Source organism: Heptranchias perlo, chromosome 38 (genome assembly GCF_035084215.1).
Source record: "Heptranchias perlo isolate sHepPer1 chromosome 38, sHepPer1.hap1, whole genome shotgun sequence".
Taxonomy (NCBI): domain Eukaryota; kingdom Metazoa; phylum Chordata; class Chondrichthyes; order Hexanchiformes; family Hexanchidae; genus Heptranchias; species Heptranchias perlo.
This window is the reverse complement of record NC_090362.1, coordinates 11,576,546-11,599,672: the sequence shown is the minus strand read 5'-3', so window position 1 is coordinate 11,599,672 and position 23,127 is coordinate 11,576,546. Positions and strand designations below refer to the sequence as shown.

Genomic DNA, 23,127 nt, shown 5'->3' with positions numbered 1-23,127 from the left:
TTCATTGGAATGGTATAGAGGGGGAGTGAGCTGGACAATTAAAATGGCAAGCGACCAGCAGCTCAAGGTCACGCTTGAGGACATGATGTGGCTGTGCCCATCACAGTCAAATAGTCTGATAACACCTACACATGAAGGATGACCAACTGGATGAGACACCAGAGAGGAGGAGGGGGCAGTCCTGTGGGACAGATCCCAGCAGCAGTCAATGCCTTCAGAAAATGATCTAAATAGTTTGACTGAAGAGACAGAATGGGCAACGCTGGGATAGGCGGGATAATGGGACGTGTTGCGTCTGTTTCTTTGGATGCCTGAAGTGCCAGCCTAAGATCAATACCTAGAGGGCAGTCGAGAACTTCGTTTGCAATCAGCAAAACTTTTTTGCTGCGCCTCAAAGTCCGAGCTCATCACAACAAAGAGGAGTTGGCCGCGGCCATCGCTTGGCGATCGGAGGCTCTCCGGACAGGTCTTGGTTGTGACCGGGAGTCGGACACAAAGGGGCAAAGTGCCGGGCTGGGCAATGCAACCGGAGCCGGGTAGGAGCCCCGAGCCGCCCTTCGCATCGCTTCGCTCGGCTGGGCTCTGGATAATGGAGTCAGCGGAGCTGTAGAAAGAGTTGGAGCGACAGCGATTGCCCGCAACCCTTCCAGTCCCCATCTCCAGGCTGCCAGACACCCCCGGAGATACTTCAATCCCTCTGGACCATGGCTTCCATCAAGGCCAAAGCTCTCTACAGCTTCCAGAGCGAGAACCCCGAGGAGATCAGCATCGAGGAGAATGAGCAGCTGCTAGTTTTTAACGAGAAGTCTTTGGATGGTTGGCTGGAAGGCCAGAATAGCCGGGGGAAGAAAGGGCTTTTCCCAGCTTCTTATGTGGAAATTCTCAAACCCAGTACACCCTCCTCCTACACCTCCAACTCCTCTTTCACTGATCACTCCAGCCCTGCCAGCTCCCCAGGGAGTCAGTCCGCATTCTACAGCCCAAGCTCTGGTGCCCCCTACCAACAGGGCAGCTATGAGGAAGATGACGATGATGATTGGGATGACTGGGATGACACTTGCACAGTGGTCGATGAACCTGGGGTGACTGGTGACACCAATGGCCATCCGTACACTGCCTCCTCTTACCCCAGTGTGGCTTACCGGCAAAAGCCGTCTGTGGAAAGGCAGGATAGCACCGCCAGTAGGCTGAGCACTAAAAGCAGCGCCGTGGGCAAGAACTTCAACCGTTTTTCAAGTTTCGTGAGATCTGGTGGGGAGGCCTTCATCCTAGGTGAGGTGCCCTCGGTCTTTAAGACCTCTGAAACCTACTGTGTGGAGATGAGTTCCAACGGGCCTCAGTGGAGTGACAGCCCTCACCCCTTCACATGCACCATCGAGGATCCCACCAAGCAGACAAAGTTTAAGGGCATCAAGAGTTACATCTCCTACAAGCTGACCCCTAGTCACACCAATTACCCCGTCTATCGTCGCTACAAACACTTTGACTGGCTGCATAACAGGCTGCTGCATAAGTTCTCTGTGATTTCCGTGCCACATCTGCCCGAGAAACAGGCCACGGGCCGATTTGAAGATGACTTCATTGAAAAACGCAAGAGGCGCTTGATTCTGTGGATGGACCACATGACGAGCCACCCAGTGCTTTCCCAGTACGAAGGATTCCAGCACTTTCTGACCTGCACGGATGACAGGGCTTGGAAACAGGGGAAGAGGCGGACAGAGAAGGACGAGTTGGTCGGCGCCAATTCTTTCCTCACCATCCAAATCCCGCAGGAGCATCAGGATCTTCAGGATGTGGAGGAGAGGGTGGACACGTTTAAAACCTTCTCCAAGAGGTTGGATGACAGCGTGCTACAGCTGAGCAACGTGGCCGCTGATCTCTGCCGGAAACACGCTGGAGGCTTCAGGAAGGAATTTCAGAAATTGGGCAACGCGTTTAATTCGATAAGTCAGGCGTTTGAGATGGACCAACCACACCTGGCGGTCCCTCTGAACAAGGCCATTTCAAACACGGGGAAAACGTATGAAGCCATCGGGGAGATGTTTGCAGGACAACCCAAGAATGATCTGTTCCATATGTTGGATACACTTTCTCTATACCAAGGCCTGCTGTCCAATTTCCCAGATATCATTCATGTTCAGAAAGGTAAGCTCATTTTACAATTATAGCGGATATCCGTGTTTGATTCACGTTGGGTACCAGATGTAAGCTGCTGTTTTCATCCCCTCCAATCTTGCAAGATACACTAGATCTCTGAGATAGTGAGGTTCTCCCTGATGTGCTCAACCTTTGCCAATAGTCTTATTTAGATATGGCTCTTATCAATGGTTTTTGACAAACATTATGTAACAATGCTTTGGGTTCAACGTTGATGTCAGTGAGGAAGCTGGGAGCTCACTACAAATGAGTTTGTGTCAGGTACAGAAAAGAAATAGAAACAGTCAAAATCCTCAATGTTTTCTTATCTGTCTAGGTCCATAGATATCTTATATATCTGACAAATCAAGGACCACGGCCATTCATTGTATATATACTAGTAATCTGTGGTGATCTTGTCATGTTCAGAGGAGCTATATTATTGGCAGTGTACAAGCAAGACAGCTATACAGATTCGACCTAGGATTACATAGAACAAGCTGTATGGACTGAACAGTGTGTTATATGGGGATCTGTATGGACTGAAGTGTGTTATATGGGGATCTGTATGGACTGAACAGTGTGTTATATGGGGATCTGTATGAACTGAACAGTGTTATATGGGGATCTGTATGGACTGAACAGTGTGTTATATGGGGATCTGTATGGACTGAACAGTGTTATATGGGGATCTGTATGGACTGAACAGTGTGTTATATGGAGATCTGTATGGACTGAACAGTGTGTTATATGGAGATCTGTATGGACTGAACAGTGTGTTATATGGGGATCTGTATGGACTGAACAGTGTGTTATATGGGGATCTGTATGGACTGAACAGTGTGTTATATGGGGATCTGTATGGACTGAACAGTGTGTTATATGGGGATCTGTATGGACTGAACAGTGTGTTATATGGGGATCTGTATGGACTGAACAGTGTTATATGGGGATCTGTATGGACTGAAGACTGTGTTACACGCAAGGAGACATTTATGGACTAAATAGTGCAGTGTACAGGGGAAGTTGCATGGATTACCCAGTATGGTAATCAGGAGCTGTACAGCCTGAATGGTAAATTACACAGAGAGCTGAAAGGACTGAACAGTATATTACATAAGAGCAGTTGTACAGAAAGGACAGTATGTCACATATGGACAGCTGTATGAACTGCAGTGTATTACATTGGAGGAGACGTATGGACTGCATAATTCATTACACGGGGGAGCTGTATAGACTGTACGATGTATTAAACAGGGAGCTGTATAGACTGAACAATATACTAAACAGGGAGCTGTATAGACTGAACAATGTACTAAACAGGGAGCTGATTAGACATTGCATCACATGGGGGGGGGGGGGTGCGTTACCCAGGTAGCAGCATGGACTGTATATGAAGTGTACAATCTGTGTGCTGACAACACTGACTGCTCTCATTACTCCACACACCTGTCGACCAGAGTGATGTCCAGTTCACCGGGACACCCCAAAATCTTGCTGGTTTTGGTCTTCTTGAGAACATATTGGAAAAGGATTTTACTGGAGCTCGAATTTCTAATGTATTTGTTTCTCTGTGTGGAATTTACTTGCCTTCTTCCTTAAGGGAAACCGGTTTATTACAAGTGCTAGAGATTTACCAACAGGGGCAATTATTTTGAGTGTTTAATGGAGTTTCATTATTAAATAAGACTTAGATTAGCCACTTTTTGAGGTATTTTTAATCTCTTTCCCTCTTTTTTGGCCTCCACTACAGCCCAGAAGTGGCAGGCAGTGCTGATGTGAAGATTAGTCCAGGGGTGACTTTCCCTTTTTTTCCCCCCTCCCTTCCTCTGGGAAAGTGCCAGGTACCTCTCCATGGCAATACAGCTGTACAGCTGAGACAGGAGCTCACACCCCTTGACGGTTTGGATTGTTGCACCTTATGTTTCGGACCTGCTGCCGGTACAACAGTGCAGTGTCATGATGTGTTAGCCGTGGCTCAGTGGGTAACACTCTCACCTCTGAGTCAGAAGGTTATGGTTTCAGAGTCCCATTCCAGAGACTTGAGCACAAAATCTAGGCTGACATTCCAGTGCAGTAGTGAGGGAGTGCTGCACTGTCAGAGGTGCTGTCTATTGGATGACACGTTAAACCGAGGCACCGTCTACCCCCTCAGGTGGACATAAAAGATCCCATGGCGCTATTTTGAAGAAGAGCAGGGGAGTTCTCCCCAGTGTCCTGGCCGATATTTATCCTTCAACCAACATCACTAAATCATTATCACATTGCCGTGCCATGGGACCTTGCTGTGCGCAAATTGGCTGATGTGTTTCCTACATTACAACAGGGACTAAATTCAAAAGCACTTAATTGGCTGTGAAGCACTTTGAGATGCCCTGAGGTCAGGAGAGGCACTATAAAAATGCAAGTCTGTCTTTCTTTCATGAAGTTGGGGGACAAAGGAACCCCCAATCGCATCCAGCCCCCAATTTCATCTGATTCTAGGTGTTCTGCCGTGGGGAGGTGCTGAGTGAACACCATGAACATCATGGGGATTAGTCCAAGTAAGGAGACGTTTCCTGAGACCTTTGTCATGTTCCTCTGAGTGACAGGATTTGGTGTATTGGGAGACGCCCAGCAGTAATTGTACCCTCCCAATACATGCCCCACCAGACCTGTACACAGACAAAAAAAGTATCGGGGTTGGGGGGGGCGGGGTTGTAGAGGGGATCTGAGTGAACATGGGAATGTGGGTCAAAAGGTTGCAGGTTGTTCTCTCTCGAGACAGACTGTGTTTCTCTTGAAGGAGTCCAAGAAGTTCTGTGCTTGTGTACAAATCGTGCAGCGGGACATGGGAGTGGTGTTTGACTCAGTCACTGAAGGATTTTCATTTCTGAGTGTTCAGGAAAGTATTTATCATACTTGTGCCACATACACATCATCGCAGCGAGCAAGCCCCTCAGTACTTCTTATTTCTGGGCACACCTGTTTTGTTGATTGGACTTAAAAAATTAAAAGAAACAAAAACAAAACAGGGATTTTATTTCAGGAGGTGATATAACCCTTTTCCCAGTTTCCTGCCCTTTCCTCCACTGTACTTCGGCTCGGATCAGACCCACGGGGTCCCTCGCCTCACCCAAGTGCCGACTCTCCACAAGTGAGCCTAACAGTCTTGGCAAGCTATTTGATTATGAAGGGTATCATGGCTGAGCCCCATTCAGCCATCACCTAACGCCCACATGTGAGCAGAAATCATTGGATAGAATTTAGGACCAGGAAGCCTGAAGCAGGGGTACTAAGCCCAACTCGAGACTCCGACTGCCTTAAAATTGGGCCTTTTTAGTTTTCAGAATAATGGGTACAGTACAGTACCCCAGTGTTACACTGGCATATCTGTACCCACCAGTACTGTACCCCAATGTTACACAGTGTTATGCAATGACAGACATGTACTCACCAGTACTGTACCCCATTGTTACAGAGTGACAGACCCGCACCCCAGTGTTTCACAGTCACATACCTATACCCACCAGTACTGTCCCCCAGTGTTATACAATGACCGACATACACTCATCAGTACTGTACCCCAATGTTACACAGTGACAGACCTGTACCCACCAGTACTGTACCCTAGTGTTGTACAGTGACAGACCTGTACCCACCAGTACAGTACCATACCCCAGTGACGGACCTGTACCCACCAATAATGTCCCCGACTGTTATACAGTGACAGACCAGTACCCACCAGTACTGTACGCCAGTGTTATAAAGTGACAGACCTGCACCCACCAGTACTCGTCTTGGAGTATTGGTGCTCAGAACTCATGACTAGGAGGATATGTACTGGGTCTAGAAGAGGATTAAGTGCCGGAGTGAGTGTGAAGCCTCGCCCTTGCAGAGGTTAATTTGATCATTGTACCACAAACCACCCCGGATTTGCATTAAAGTTTGGCCTGTAGCTGGATGGAGGCAGCTCAGTGCCAGTATTATGGGCAATCTGGCTGGTGTCCAGCCCACACAATCTAATGATTCCACTCTTAACGAGGACATGGAGTTAACCAAAGCAGGGAGGGAGGGCCTGCTTCTCCGACAGGTGATCACAGCTGCCTGTCAGAGTCTGCTCCACACCGTCAACAGCATCCAATGTACAACCAGACAGAGAGATGGGGGGAAAGAACAGCCCCACGTAGCAAGACATGAAAGATTTGTCAGAGATGATGTGATATAGATATAATGCAGTATTTTATTCTGACTGCAATTCTGCTTCCTCTGATTTTATTTTTAATAAAAGCAGCAATGAGTCTAACACCCCGATTGCTTACCTGACCTTGACAGTGAGAAACTGAATCACACGCAGTGTATTCCAGATCATAACTCGCTGTGTAAAAATATTTCTCCTCATCTCGTCTCTGGTTCTTTTGCCAATTACCTTAAATCTGGTTACCGACCCTCCTGCCAATGGAAACAGTTTCTCCTTATTAACTCTATCAAAACCCTTTATGATCAAGAATGCGCAGCCTGAAAGTATGGTGGAAGCAGATTCAGTAGGAACTTTCAAGAGGGAATTGGCTGAATATTTGAAGGGGAGAAATTTGCTGGGCTATGGGGAAAGAGCAGGGGAGTGAAACTAATTGGACAGCTCTTTCGAAGAGCCGGCATAGGCACAGTGGGCCGAATGACCTCCTTCTGTGCTGTATCATTCCATGTTAACTGGCTGAGGTGTCCCCTGCTCCCCAGAGACCGCACCCTCTGCCTCGAGTACCATGTGTGTTTTCTATACAGCGATCGGAAGCATGACCTGGCGCAGAGTGCGACACGTGCCAAGACCGCACACACGATCGTCACCCTGCAGGCAGAGCGGTGGTTACAAGACTGACTACAGGCCCCTCAACGGTGCAGTCAGGGTAACTAGGCTCCAATTACTGGTTTTGTAGAGGTTAATTTGGAGATAAACTATAGCGGTTTATTCACTTCCACCCCCGTCATTATAAAAAATATGAGAGGAAAACTGCAAATGACAGGAAAAAAAACAGCCAAACAGACGCCAACAGAGAACTGCTGTCATCTCACTGTTATGCAGTTCAGAGCCAGATGCACAACGTGAAGGGGATCCCGAGTCTCAGATCCCCTACAGTAGGGGGAATCCCCGTGCGTCAGCAACCAGCAAGGATCGTGAATGAGGTCCTATGGATGTGAGCTGTGGTTTGGTGAATGACCCATGACCCATGGCAGTAGGTTCCCAGTGTGGGTAAAAAGGAACAGTATATGGCATGCCAGCGAGTACCAGGATGGCTGAGGGGGTACAGTAGCCATATGGAGGTCGGTAGGTTTTGGTACTGATCCGTTCCCTCCAGCCTGGACCCTGGTGCCAGACACGAAGATGTAAGTTAGGTTCAGAATGAGGTAAACATGATAAATCGGAGGGTCTGAGCCAGTAGCGTTCCTGTTTATTCAACTTTTCCATACTTCCCTTTTGATGTTTGATTCTTGCAAAAGGTCTTTTGAAGTTCATGCAGATGATGTTTCGGAATCGAGGCTTCTGCTGAAGAATCTAGCAGATCGAAGGCTGCGGGAGATTTTTCCTGTGTGCTGTCGTGAGATTGAAATGCAAGAACGTGGTTATAAATAACGCAGGGAGGTAATGGTCGGGCTGATCTGCCAACCGCTCAGTACTCACTGTCTAATGGGCTCACATTCTCACACCACTCGTCATTTTTACCACTCAGACCTGTATCTCTCCAGGATGTCTTTCCAATCCAAGGAAGAAACTAATTTCCAGACACTCGGTGAAGTCTAGAGGGACTGGAAGGTGTGAATGGAACCTTCTGAAGATTCACATCTGAGGAAACTGCTGCTCTCCAGAAGGTTCCGTTCACATCTTCCGGTCCTATGGTCGAGTCGAGTGTCAGAACATCTATAAGAAGGACCAAAGCAGGAAAATCTGCAACAGGAAAGTTGCCATGGGATGAGTGAGCTGTTCAGCAAATATTTACTAGCAATACAAAGGAACTGGTCTGAAAGCGCCACACCCAACCAAAGGTCACTCATTGCTGGGAAGTTGGCTGAACACTTTATTGAAGTGATTGTAACTATTTGTATTGTAATTAACTTGTACAATGGATTGGGACTTCTTCTGATAGTCTTGTTGTGTTTCTGAGCTCACCTGCTGAGGCTGCGGGGGTAATGTTAACCCACGGGATCAGGTGGAACCCCAGTTTTACACCCCACCCCATATTTGTCTCCGTTGACTTCAACGGAGAGTAGAATCAGGCGGGGTGTAAAACCAGCATTGGACCCCCCCATCCCTTCAGTTTCCCAATGGGCAGGTTAGGTTAAAGTTGCCCTTCTGGATTTCAGTACAATCTGATTGTGCTGCTCTGGTCATTGGCTTCCATTACCCTACTCCACTCCACCTAGTCCATCGACAGAATGTGGGAACAGTGGCTTAACCTACAGAATGACGGAGATGGGGAGAAATGGAACCTGAGGGCAAGGCACCCAGAGAGGGAATCGAGTGTGTTCCTGAGTGTGTGAATCTGGTTCAGCAGCAACAACTTTACTTGGGTGTGTTTTAGATCTGAACAGAGCTGGTACTTTCAGAATTAACCAGAGAGTTATTATCCGTCCCAAAGCTAATGTTCAAACGCAGTTACACCAATTCTGGCTTCCTTCCATCAAAGCTGGAGGTGATGACCCTCCTTCACACCTCATCCTCTCCTCAGGAGGACTGTGAAATTTCTAGATAATTTATCAGTGAGCTGCACTGGTGCAGCTATTGGGGGGAGTGCAGAATGTGGCAATGCTTAACTGATCCTCCAAAGGGCCGGTAGGGACTGTTGATATTCTGGTAAAGAAAAGCCAGGAGGACTCAGTTTGAATCTCTGTTTAAGTGTCGCTCTCCCAGTGTTCCATTATTAACACAATAGCAGCTACAGAGGCAGACGGGGCCAAGGATAGACACAGATCTATCCTCGGCACCCTCCCATTTCTCATCTACATGCAGCCCTTCGGCGACATCGTTCGAAGATTCCACATCAGGTTCCACATGTACGCTGACGACACCCAGCTCTACCTCACCACCACCTCTCTTGACCCCTCCACTGCCTCTGTGTTGTTAGTCTGCTGGTCCAACATCCAGTCCTGGATGAGCCACAATTTCCTTCAATTAAAGATTGGAAGACCGAAGCCATTGGGTAATTTTGAATTCGGGCAATAGTGTAAAATGGGCGATATCAGATCAGCCATCTGGTAAACACCTCTCCCAATGTTTCATTTAATTGAGAGCCATTTATAATGGGTGGCTGATCTAATATCTTCTCCCTGGCCACTGTCTCAGGCTCAACCAGACCGTTCGCAACCATGACGTCCTATTTGACCCAGAGCTAAGCTTCTGACCCCATATCCTCTTCATCACAAAACCCACCTACTTCCACCTCCGTAACATTGCCCGTCTCCTCCCCTCCCTCAGCTCATCTGCTGCTGAAACCCTCATCCATTCTTTTGTTACCTCCAGACTCGACTATTCTAATGCTCTCCTGTCCAGTCTCCCGTCTTCCACTTTTATTTCCAGATGTTGAGCCCCAATAATGTCTTGTTCCCATCATCGGATGACCACCGTGCACTGCACCCATCTCATATTTTTCCACACATTGGTCTCACTGAGTGAAACTGCATACGATCCTTACAGCAGGGAGAAGAGATTGATCTGAACAGTCTGGCCATTATCTACCCCACCATACCACCCAGACACCACTCTCCCCCTATTCAGGCCTGCCTTCCATAGCACTTAAAAATAGAGAATCAGGATATTATTGCAAGCAAGAAGGTAGATAAATTAGTGAGACGGTTCCAGAAAGATAAAAGAAGGCAGGCACGAGGCTAAAGGGACAGCAGAATCAATCCTTTCAGTGGTACGTGTGAGTCTCCAAAACTACATCCAGGTCATGTTTGATGTGGAGGAAAGTGAGCCAGTCTAAGAGCAGTGTCGTTGGGCAGGAAAGAGAAATATTGAGACTTCTGCTTAGTGCAGGGAATCAAGGTCAAACTAAACCTTGATGTGGAGATGCCGGTGATGGACTGGGGTTGACAATTATAAACAATTTTACAACACCAAGTTATAGTCCAGCAATTTTATTTTAAATTCACAAGCTTTCGGAGGCTTCCTCCTTCCTCAGGTGAACGTTCACCTGAGGAAGGAGGAAGCCTCCGAAAGCTTGTGAATTTAAAATAAAATTGCTGGACTATAACTTGGTGTTGTAAAATTGTTTACAAAAACTAAACCTTAGCAGCGATGTCTCGCTCCTCGGTACCAGCCTGTCTTGTGTTTGGAAATTGAAGTTGAAATTCAAGAGCCCGTGACTGGGGTCTGGATCCTGATCCAGTTACCGGCTCCTTTATTTCCAATCACTTGGGCTGAGCTGTTGTCTTGTTTTTCTCTGTGACTGAGTGAATGAGGATTGGTGTTGTGTGTGAGTGTAAATCTTTATCTGTGTCTTGGGTTGTTGGACTATAACTTGGTGTTGTAAAATTGTTTACAATTGTCAACCCCAGTCCATCACCGGCATCTCCACATCTTGGGTTACCTTGTGTGTGTTTGTGTCAAATGTGTATGTGTATTGGTTCTGTCTACGTGTGAGAGGATGTGTTTGTTTGTGTCAAGTGTGTATGTGTATTGGTTCTGTCTACGTGTGAGAGGATGTGTATGTTTGTGTCAAGTATGTATGTGTATTGGTTCTGTCTACGTGTGAGGATGTGTGTGTTTGTGAATGCTGGAGTCATGAGTGAGCCTGCATATGTTTCAGTGTTTTGTTGAGAGTGTACATTTGTGTGTTTGTTTTAAGTGTGATGGAGAGTGTGTGTGAGCAAGTATGTTTATGTTTGTCTGTATATTTTATTCCAAGGTAAATAAGGAAAGTAACAAAACTTAATAGAAAGATTGTAAACAATTTTACAACACCAAGTTATAGTCCAGCAATTTTATTTTAAATTCACAAGCTTTCGGAGATTTTCTCCTTCCTCAGGCAAATGTTTGCCTGAGGAAGGAGAAAATCTCCGAAAGCTTGTGAATTTAAAATAAAATTGCTGGACTATAACTTGGTGTTGTAAAATTGTTTACAATTGTCAACCCCAGTCCATCACCGGCATCTCCACATCATTAATAGAAAGAGAGATTGTACATGTATGGGTGACCCACATGCACACTCACACATATGTTGGCACTCACTCTCACTCTCATGCATTCACACACTCACTCTTATAGTCTGTGGAGCACAAGCAATGTGTCCTAAACGAGATTCCTCAAATGGATTTTGGTCTGGGAAAAGCTCTTGGCTGAAGAAATAACACTTTATCATGTCCTCAGGCTGTCTCATCAAAGTATACAGCAGCCGATTTGTGCACAGCATGATCCCGCAAACATTATTGTACAAACAACACTGCCCCTTCGACAGTGCAGCACTCCCTCAGTACTGCCCCTCCGACAGTGCAGCACTCCCTCAGTACTGCCCCTCCGACAGTGCAGCACTCCCTCAGTACTGCCCCTCCAACAGCGCAGCACTCCCTCAGTACTGCCCCTCCGACAGTGCAGCGATCCATCAGTATTGCCCCTCCGATAGTGCAGCGGTCCTTAAGTACTGCCCCTCCAACAGTGCAACACTCCCTCAGTACTGACCCTCCAACAGTGCAATACTCCCTCAGTACTGCCCCTCCAACAGTGCAGCACTCCCTCAGTACTGCCCCCTGACAGTGCAGCACTCCCTCAGTACTGCCCCTCTGACAGTGCAGCAGTCCCTCAGTACTGCCCCTCCGACAGCGCAGCACTCCCTCTACTGCCCCTCCGACAGTGCAGCACTCCCTCAGTACTGCCCCTCTGACAGTGCAGAACTCCCTCAGTACTGCCCCTCCGACAGTGCAGCACTCCCTCAGTACTGCCCCTCTGACAGTGCAGCACTCCCTCAGTACTGCCCCTCCGACAGCGCAGCACTCCCTCAGTACTGCCCCTCCGACAGTGCGGCAATCCATCAGTATTGCCCCTCCGATAGTGCAGCGGTCCTTAAGTACTGCCCCTCCAACAGTGCAACACTCCCTCAGTACTGACCCTCCTACAATGCAGCTCTCCATCAGTACTGCCCCTCCAACTGCAGCGATCCCTCAGTACTGCCCCCCTGACAGTGCAGCTCTCCCTCAGTACTGCCCCCCCAACCGTGCAGCTCTCCCTCAGTACTGCAGAATAGTGTCAACTGCGATTCAAGACTCAAGTCTTTGGAGCAGGGCTTGAACCCATGACCTTCTGAGAAGGAGCTACATAGACACTAATGTCATTCCTGCAGTCTGTTACATTCTCTTCAGGGGCTTTAGAATAAACAACATTTATGTATGTTTCACTTCTGCTGAAATATCACTGAGTCATTTTTCCCATCTCATACATTTTGTTCACTGGATTGTAAACAGATTAATCTTTGTGGGAATTTCCCTGCATTTCCTGTTCCCGATCATGCTGAGGAATGCAGCAGTTTTCTACAGAGGGCCCCCGAATCAGGCACAGTGCAGCTCCGCATCAACCCAAGGTTCCCAGAAACTGCTGGCAAGATATACTTTGCCTTTGCTGAGCTCTGTACCAATGACCTTCGTACACTAGCACAGAGGCAAATATTGCACCCTAGCAAAGGGTTCAATTCCCAGGGAGTACAAGTTAAAATGAGGAAGTTAGGAGTAAGAAGGGAAGAACTGGTGAAATCTTTTCACCCAAAGAAAAGAAGAACTTGTACATTTATATAGTGCCTTTCATGACCTCAGGACTTCACAAAGTGTTCCACAGTCAATGAATTAAATTTGAAGTTCAGTCACTGTGTTATGTAGGCAAATACAGCAGCCAATTTACACACAAGATCTCAAACAGCAAGTGAGAAAAATGACCACATAATCTGCTTTTGGTGGTGTTGGTTGAGGGAAGAATGTTGGCCAAGCACTCCCTCTGTGCTGTACTGAAGTGTTAGGCTAGGAGCCATAACCTTCTGATTCAGAGGCAAGAGTGCTACAACTGAGCCAAGGCTGATACTTAGATAATAGAGTTGTATAATAAGTTGCCAGAAAGGTCATTAAAATGGAAAATATAAATGGGTTCAAAAGATAATTAGATGTGTATCTGGAAAGAGAGGGATTGGGGATATGGTGAGAAAGTGGGATTGAGGATATGGTGAGAAGGTGGGGTTAGGGATATGGTGAGAAGGTGGGGTTGGGGATATGGTGGGTAGGTGGGATTGGGAATATGATGGATAGTTGGTGTTGGGACTATGGTGAGAAGGTGGGGTGGGGGATATGGGGAGAAGGTGAGGTTGAGGATATGAGTAGGTGGGGTTGGGCATATGGGGAGAAGATGGGGTTGGGGATATGGGGAGAAGGTGGGGTTGGGGATATGGGGAGAAGGTGGGGTTGGGGATATGGGGAGAAGGTGGGGTTGGGGATATGGTGTGAAGATGGGGTTGAGGATATGGTGTGAAGATGGGGTTGGGGACAAGGTGGATAGATGAGGTTGGGGACATGGTAGATAGGTGGGGTTGGGGACATGGTGGATAGGTGGGGTTGGGGACATGGTGGATAGGTGGGGTTGGGGACATGGTGGATAGGTGGGGTTGGGGATTTGGGGAGAAGGTGACCAGATTGCTTAGATACTAAATGCAGCTTCTCTCAGACTAGCTGAAGACTTCACTTATTTCTCTCGAAGACACAGGAAAGAAATTTCAAGAGAACAAGAAAATAGCTGGGAATATTTTTAGCGTGAACTGCCCTTTAAAATATTATTCTGAGTTTAATATTCTTTAATATAACTCAGCAACCCCCTCCATAGGAAGAGGAATAATGCACCAACGAGCAACAGCATAGAGAGAGGGTACTACAGTTAGGGTTAGCCTCATCGTGACCATTTGAAATGTTACGAAAACCAGACTGTTCTTTCCTTGAGGCTGACGGAAGTTTTGTTAAGTTTCCTGTCCTGCTGTTTACCTTGAGCTGCTGTGTTCATAAAGAGTGGCTGCTGTCCAGGAGTGCATTTTTCCAAAGCTTTGGGTTTCTCCTCTCTCTCTCTCTCTCCCTCGGAAGTGCTGTTTGTGCTCTCACGCTACAATAACACTCAAGTTTTTTTCTGCCTGTTTTGTTTTACATGGAGTACTAAGGCCTGATAACATCTTTATGGGTCTCTGAGATAGAAAGCCTATTTCACGTCAAATTTGATTGCAGTTTTTTTTCTCTTTCATTAATTTTCCTTCAGTTAATTATTTCCTCTCCTTTTCATTCCTAACCATTTGTATTCCTGTCCTATTTCTGTGTTTGTTTTGCTTGAATTCTTCCTTCCTCCTTTCCTTCACCCAGTGCTGGAGGACAGAAAAGACCTGACAGTCCCAGATTTGAAAGTAGGCTTAAAACATTCTGTTAACTGGTTTCCTTTTGGTTTTGTGGGTATAACTGAGTGCATAGTGAAGTATGGGACGGTGCAGAGTGTGAGGGCCCCCAGGTTGGGTCCTGGGTCTGTGCTGAATTAGCTGATCATAGTCAGTAGAGGTGATAAGGGGGCTGTGATTACCACCATCTCATCTATACTTAAAGTTCTGGCTTGGATCAGTCCAATCTATAGTCTGACAGAAAGGTGACCTTTTGGCCACACCTGTTGCTCTATTCTTGTAATGTCATTTCATAGAATATTACAGCACAGAAGGAGGCCATTCTGCCCATTGTGCCTGTACTGACCGTTTTTTTGACAGAGCTATCCAATTAGTGCCGCTCCCCTGCTCTTTCCCCATAGCCCTGCAAATTTTTCATTTTCAAGTATTTATCCAACTCCCTTTTGAAAGTTACTATTGAATCTGCTTCCACCACCCTTTCAGGCAGTGCATTCCAGATCACAACAACTTGCTGCATAAAAAAAAAATGTCTCCTCATCTTCCCTCTGGTTCTTTTGCCAATTACCTTAAATCTCTGTCCTCTGGTTACCGACCCTCCAGCCAATGGAAACAGTTTCTCCCTATCTCCTCTATCAAAACCCTTCATAATTAGTTTCTGAGGGTTTTAAATGTCTTTTTCTATTGGAGTGAGTTGGTCTTGACTGCAATTTCGAGTTATCCCAGCATGATCTCCATTAATCCTTCTTAAAAAAAAAGGACTGCTTTGGGACATGATATCATATTCTGAAATCACTCCCATGATTTCTGGCAACCATCAGTGTCTAGGAACCCAGAGTCTGGAGCTGAGTCACTGGGTTCCAGTTATTAACTTTTTGTCTACCGAGTTCTGTTGCTCGTCAGAGCTAGGTGACGGACGTGGGAGGACTTTAACCTGTCGTCCTGTTGCTGAATCATTTCAATCATGGGAGTGGATATTAGGATTGGTTCAAGGTCTTATCTTGTGTAATTATGGAAGCATCATTGAATGGTCTAGTTAAATGCAACTGATAACCACCACTGAACTACGCCTATCAGGGCCATTTTTATGGTACACTAAACTAGGCTTCCTGTCAACCATGTTTCCATAATTACACTAGTCTACTCTTTTAATTGGCCATATGGAGACATTAGGTTTCCCCAGTGTCATCAATCAAAATAAACTAACAGAAGTGTCCCCTTTTTAGAGGGGCACAAATAGAAAACTAAATCATAAAAATAGAAAAAGGAAACTTAACAAATTAAATAATAATATTATTTGCATTGTCCACTACACACTCCAGTCCCTGCAGTGCCCACCTGCCACGGAAGGCCTCAAGTGTACCAGCAGACACCACATGCTCCTTCTTCAGGGAAACCCGGGCACAGAGAATGCCGCAGAAGGGAAGCAGGCAGCCAGAGTGACTTCCCCCATGGGCCATGTCCAACCCAGATGGCCACCTTGGCCAGGCCCAGGACAGACCCACGAGGAGGTCCTCCGACTTGTCGGCCCCCCTCTGCACCGGGTGTCCAAAGATCAGGAGCGTGGGACTGAAGTGCAACCAGAAGACGAGGAGCAGCCCCTTCAAATAATGAGCCAGAGGCTGTAACCTCTCACACTCGTATAAACGTGAAACACAGGGTTATCCAGGCCGCAAAAGGTACAGTCTGCCTGGGAGTCCGTGAAGTGGCTTAAAAACCTATTGGACGAGACTACTCCGTGAAATACTCTCCGTCCCAAATCCCCAATGGTGCAGGGGAGGACTCCTGCATCGAGAGCCCTCCATTGGGGACCCCTGCTTCCGGCGGACGGCAAGATGGCACACCAAAGCGGGTACACTAGTCTAGGCATGCTATGAAAATGCCATTGGCAAAAGAGCTAGTTCAGTGTAACTATAGAAACACTGCTGACAGGAGCTCTGGTCTGGTTTACCCTTGATAGGAGAGTTTCTATACTGTCAAGCAATTTGATTCATAGTCTTGTTAGTGCTGTTTGGATGTCAATTAATGCATTGGATTGGATATATTATGCTGCTCGTCATTTGTTTGATGTGCCCCACGGGAGTTGTTCCTCCATCATTCTGTGTTTGGGTGTTCGAATCCTCGGTAGCTGTGCTCAAAACAGTGAGATTCATTAACCCTTCCCCTTTGTCTACCAGTTAAACAGAATTCAAACTAGCTCCTCATATATGAAGCACCCATTAGTAGTTGGGCTGGGACCTTACTTTTATTTAACATTTATAAAATATAGAAAATTTCATTGACGTTCATTCAGCTTAGAAACAAAAAAGCTTTATCAGTCAATTATAAAGTGCCGGAAGCACCTTAACTAGTAGCTAGTTGGAAGAACAAAGGCCAAAGGTTTTGCATTACTGGGTTAAAGGTTAAAAGTCATACATTTATTGGGTCAGTGGTTAAACGTCATGCATTTACTAGGTCAAAGGTTAAAAGTCATACATTTGTTGGGTCAAAGGTTAAAAGTCATACATTTATTGGGTCAAAGGTTAAAAGTCATGCATTTACAGGGTCAAAGGATTCAAACTGTTTTTTTGTTGAGTATGTGACTGTTCATAGTAGAACGTCATGGGTCATGGCTGGAGCTGGTGAGGTAGAGGATGAAGGCACATCTTTGAAATGTTACACGGTTAAGGTATTTTATAGTCTCTTTTTCCAATTAAAAAAAACAGAACGCTGGAAACACTCAACAGATCAGGTGGCATCTGTGGAGAGAGAAGCAGATATTGGTTCCTGGAACAGTCTGTTCCAGAGCCACCATGTTGCTGCAGTAATAGATTGGCCCTGCGAGAGGCGCTGTCTTTGCAGCAGCGCATACTGTTCAGGTTGGTTAAAACTCTGATTAAAAAGGCTCCTCCAGTGCTCAGTTGGTAAATGCATTATCCAGTGTGGAACTGAGATATATAGATTCAGAACCATCCAAAGATTGATCGCAACTGGGGCAGCATTAGTCAGTCTCAATACACCGGGGCTAATTTCTGTCTGGTGACTCTTGTATCGGTGGCGGGCGAGGGCTCAGCTGTGATGCTGGCAACAGTAAAATAGCCAACCAGCAAACACCGCTATGCTCGTGCATGAAGACAGGCTACTTCGCTGAGGTACAGGAGGGCTGCTGGTGCCCAAGGAATCAAAGTTGGAAATAAGGGACTTGCATTTATACAGTGCCTTTCGCGTCCTCAGGACATCCCACTGGACTTTACAGCCAATGAAGTTCTTTTGAAGTATAATCACTGTTCTAATGTAGACAAATACGGCAGCCAATTTGTGCAGAACAGGATCCCACCAATAGCAATAACATGAATGATCCAGTTAATCTCTTTTTTTGTGGTGTTGGTTGAGGGATAAATATTGGCCAAGACATTGGGAGAACTCCCACTCACTTGTTTTCGTAAAATAATGCTGTGAGATCTTTCACATCCACCTGAGAGGGCAGACGGGGCCTCGGTTTAATGTCTCATCCGAAAGTCAGCACCTCCGACAGTGCAGCACTCCCTCATTGTGCACTGGGAGTGTTGGCCTGGATTTTGTGCGCAAGTCTCTGGAGTGGGACGTTAACCCACAACCTGCTGACTCAGGCGAGAGTGCTACCCACTGAGCCACGGCTATCAGCACCTTCAGGAAAGGAGGGGAAGGAGCTGGGGGTACAAAAATAAAACTCCCACTTTAAAAATATTGGAAACTGTGGATACAATTGGTGTTGCGGTGAAATCATTGCTTTGGTGACCAGATGATTGTGTCCTGCTGTGTATTTAAAATGGTAAAAGTACCTTGTGGGAATTTGTAACGTAGTAAAAAGTAGAAATCAAACAAATCCAATTGGGGAAAGTCTGATGTGGGCTATGTGCTGACTGATGGGTGTGTGTCTTTGTTGGTTACAGGTGCCTTTGCCAAGGTGAAGGACAGTCAGAGGATGAGCGATGAAGGAAAGATGGATCAGGAGCAGGCAGATGGGATAAAGAAGCGCTGCCGGGTGGTTGGATTTGCTCTACAGGCCGAGATGAACCATTTCCACAAGCGCAGGATCGTGGATTTCAAGCACATGATGCAGTCTTACCTCCAGCAGCAGATCCTCTTCTATCAGCGGATCAGCCAGCAGCTGGAGCGGACTCTGCACTTGTACGACACGCTGTAACTGAGGGACCCTGAAACTCTTTCGGCTTGACAAGGAAGAATTTCAGCCTATCAGCAGCTGGAAAGGCTGCTGAGACTCTTTCCCCAATCCTCTTGTCTCTCTCCGCAATCCCCTTGACTCTTCCCCCAATCCCCCTTGACTCTTCCCCCAATCCTTGACTCTTCCCCCAATCCCCCTTGACTCTTCCCCAATCCCCCTTGACTCTTCCCCAATCCCCCTTGACTCTTCCCCAATCCCCCTTGACTCTTCCCCAATCCCCCTTGACTCTTCCCCCAATCTCCTTGACTTTTCCCCCAATCCCCTTTGACTTTTCCCCCATCCCCTTGACTTTTCCCCTAATGCCCTTGACTCTTCCCCCAATCTCCTTGACTTTTCCCCCAATCCCCCTTGACTCTTCCCCCAGTCTCCTTGACTTTTCCCCCAATCTCCTTGACTTTTCCCCCCCTCTCCTTGACTTTTCCCCCAATGCCCTTGACTTTTCCCCCAATGCCCTTGACTTTTCCCCCAATGCCCTTGATTCTTCCCCCAATGCCCTTGACTTTTCCCCTAATCCCCTTGACTTTTCCCCCAATCTCCTTGACTTTTCCCCCAATGCCCTTGATTCTTCCCCAATCTCCTTGACTTTTCCCCCAATGCCCTTGATTCTTCCCCCAATGCCCTTAATTCTTCCCCAATCTCCTTGACTTTTCCCCCAATGCCCTTGGTTCTTCCCCCAATCTCCTTGACTTTTCCCCCAATGCCCTTGATTCTTCCCCCAATGCCCTTGACTTTTCCCCCAATGCCCTTGACTTTTCCCCCAATGCCCTTGACTTTTCCCCCAATGCCCTTGACTTTTCCCCCAATCCCCTTGACTTTTCCCCTAATCCCCTTGACTCTTCCCCCAGTCCCCTTCAGCACCCAGTAACAGGTACAGTCACTACTCAGAAGGAACCGTGACACTGAAGGCAGCCAGTCCAATGTTTAATAAGAACATTTTGCCTCTCAACATCACCACTTCAAATTGCGTTTTCACGCTATGGATAACTCAGAGCCGTTTACACGTTGTGTTTTAAGAACCAGTTCAGAGTGTGTTGTTCACCAGTACCACCCTCTTTATGTGTTACCTGGAAATCTTTGATTGCTGTGGATCATTCTACAAACCAAGGCAGGCATCAAGATTCTGCTAAACCACATCCAACTCCAGAGGGACCATGTATTTCAGGACACCTTGAAGCAGGGACAGCCACACTAATTCAGGACGGTTTTATCTTTAATGACACTTACAGGAGATTTTATTTCCCGAAAGGGGGGACACAACATTATTTCAGATGAGGGTTGCAGGTCATTTCTCCCAGCTCCCAAGGTTTACATTCATTTTCTGGCAGAGGGAATATGGCTTCACCCGGAAACCGCCATCAGAGCTTGCTCTAGGTATCTAACTGTGGCAGTTATGGGATATCTTCATATGATGTTTTAACGGTTGTGATAGTTAACCCTTTTCTACACAGGGATGTGCAGGGAGACATGCGAAAATAGAGGAGCCTTTAGTTTTACAGGTAGGATGTAAACTGTGGTAGAGCATCGTGCTAGCAATCGCTAGGCTAGAAATCTTTGGACCATCCTATTGGTTTGGCAGGCCCATGTTCTTGAATATTGGGTTTGCTTTTGCTGGGATAATGGTATTGGGCTTCAAACCATATTATTGGCAAATGGTAACTGAATGTACAGCAGCAGAGTCTGAAGAGAGTGAGAAAACGAGAGAGGATTGGAGTTCACAGCAGGATGCATGAGAAGATGAAGTGATGGAGACGGAGTGTGAGTAATAAGAGGCTATGATAGATAAAGGGCGTGATCGCACTCCAAACCGGTGTGAAGGCCCCTGGTGACAATTTGACACTGTGATTTAGCCCGTAGTTGTGATGTGCCAATAACATTGCTCCTGGTGTGTCGGACTGTTCAAGGAGTACACTGCACTTTAGATTGTATTCTTTAAAACTGTTCCACTACAATGTTACTCAGAGCTGTATATCATTCTTCAATTGTACACTGATAATCAGGCCTGATTATAAAACAGTGATATATCTGCAATATTTAATATTCTCAATATAAAGATTGCATAATGGTAACCATATATGATGATCAATACGCATGGAATGTTCCAGAAGGACTGAGAACACATCAATGTGACTCAGAGGGGCAGGCGATGGGCAGTGTACTCAGTCAAGATGTAGCGTGTCTTCATCAGAGAGTTTCCAGATATGCTATTCGAGAAGTAATAGTGACATCAATGTAGCAACAAATCTCTGTCCAAATGTTGAAGCTATGGTATCACCTGTAAATTGACCGTGCTGGTTACAGCAGGAGTTGGACAGTAATGTAAACACTATTGCATCACATCTCTAGCCATAAAGCCTGGGATTACACTAACTGTAGAATTCATGTTATTTCTATCAGTCCTTCACATACCCTCATCTCCTCACCTTTGGGGATCTTAGTGGGGACTTGGTTTGGGCGGGAGCAGGACTAATCCTTATCTCAGACAGCCTGAGCTGTAAACCCAGCTTGAGGACGGCTGGGATAAGCCAGAATCCCAATCCAATACTGCTCTAACATTTTTCCAAACTGACTCCCAGGGACTGACAGTCTGAAGGCTGTATATAAATGCACCACTCAGTGAGTTTCGGTGCTGTACAAACCGCTAACTTCCCGGGTGCCAGAATCACAGAGCCTGTGGATTTTTGGGGCCTCAATGTCTTGGCTCATACAGGAAGGATGGCCATTTCGAGGAGGCATCAGGCAGTGCCTGCCACTCATGAACCCGTACCTCAGCGACAGTCAGTGCCTTCAGGAGACGAAGAGCGAATATTTAGGAAAAGGCCCACTCTTCCTCACTGGGAAACACTCAGCACGTTCCCGATGAACAAGTGAGACAGAGAACTCATAGTTTGGATAATAACGGGCACGGACCCAGACCCTATTACTCTGACTACGATGGGTAATAACGGGCACAGACCCAGACCCTATTACTCTGTCTACAATGGGTAATAACGGGCACAGACCCAGACCCTATTACTCTGTCTACAATGGGTAATCATGGGCACAGACCCAGACCCTATTACTCTGTCTGCAATGAGTAATAATGGGCACAGACCCAGTCACTATTACTCAGTCTACAATGGGTAATAATGGGCACAGACCCAGACCCTATTACTCTGTCTACAATGGGTAATAACGGGCACAGACCCAGACCCTATTACTCTGTCTACAATGGGTAATAACGGGCACAGACCCAGACCCTATTACTCTGTCTACAATGGGTAATAATGGGCACAGACCCAGACCCTATTACTCTATCTACAATGGGTAATAATGGGCACAGACCCAGACCCTATTACTCTGTCTACAATGGGTAATAATGAGCACAGACCCAGACCCTATTATTCTATCTCCAATGGGTAATAACGGGCACAGACCCAGACCCTATTACTCTGTCTACAATGGGTAATAACGGGCACAGACCCAGACCCTATTACTCTGTCTACAATGGGTAATAACGGGCACAGACCCAGACCCTATTACTCTGTCTACAATGGGTAATAATGGGCACAGACCCAGACCCTATTACTCTATCTACAATGGGTAATAATGGGCACAGACCCAGACCCTATTACTCTGTCTACAATGGGTAATAATGAGCACAGACCCAGACCCTATTATTCTATCTCCAATGGGTAATAACGGGCACAGACCCAGACCCTATTACTCTGTCTACAATGGGTAATAACGGGCACAGACCCAGACCCTATTATTCTGTCTACAATGGGTAATCATGGGCACAGACCCAGACCCAGACCCTATTACTCTGTCTACAATGAGTAATAATGGGCACAAACCCAGTCACTATTACTCTGTCTACAATGAGTAATAATGGGCACAAACCCAGTCACTATTACTCTGTCTACAATGGGTAATAATGGGCAGAGACCCAGACCTTATTACTCTGTCTACAATGAATAATAACGTGCACAGACATCAGAGAAAGAAAATACAAAATAAAATGACAAAACAGAAAATACGTTTGTACTTGTTGTAGAAATCCTGATTGGCTGGTCCCGAATCTGCTCTCCAAGGAAGATAAGATAATGTGATACTTTTGGATATTATTCTGATAGCAGGTTTTGGGTGTCAGGGAACAGAAAGTTCTTATTGTTGGAACTGCTTTCAGTGGAAATGACTGAGCAATATTCTCTGAATTTGTTACACTGAGTGTGACCTTTACCCTCCCTGTGTAAGTATGAAGCTTTCTCTCTCTCTCTTTCTATTTCCATTGTTATGATGAATGTGACACGCTGCATCATAAGTGTTGACAACAGGAATTGTCTCCTTCGAGGCTGTCACTCCTTGGGATAAATGTGGTAGCTGTCGGGATTATCCACTGATCACAAGCCAAGCTCGCTTGTTGAGCTGAAAGGATTC

The 23,127-nt window shown here is 46.5% G+C and overlaps 1 protein-coding gene across 1 annotated transcript; it reads left to right on the top strand.

Moving 5' to 3' along the window:
- The first annotated feature begins 356 nt into the window (after positions 1 to 356).
- Positions 357 to 22,724, top strand: snx33 (sorting nexin 33). Its single transcript, XM_067973443.1, has 2 exons — positions 357 to 2,145; positions 18,419 to 22,724. The coding sequence occupies exons 1-2, from the start codon at positions 705 to 707 to the stop codon at positions 18,670 to 18,672; spliced, it is 1,695 nt and encodes a 564-aa protein (XP_067829544.1). The 5' UTR covers positions 357 to 704; the 3' UTR covers positions 18,673 to 22,724.
- Positions 22,725 to 23,127: the final 403 nt, after the last annotated feature.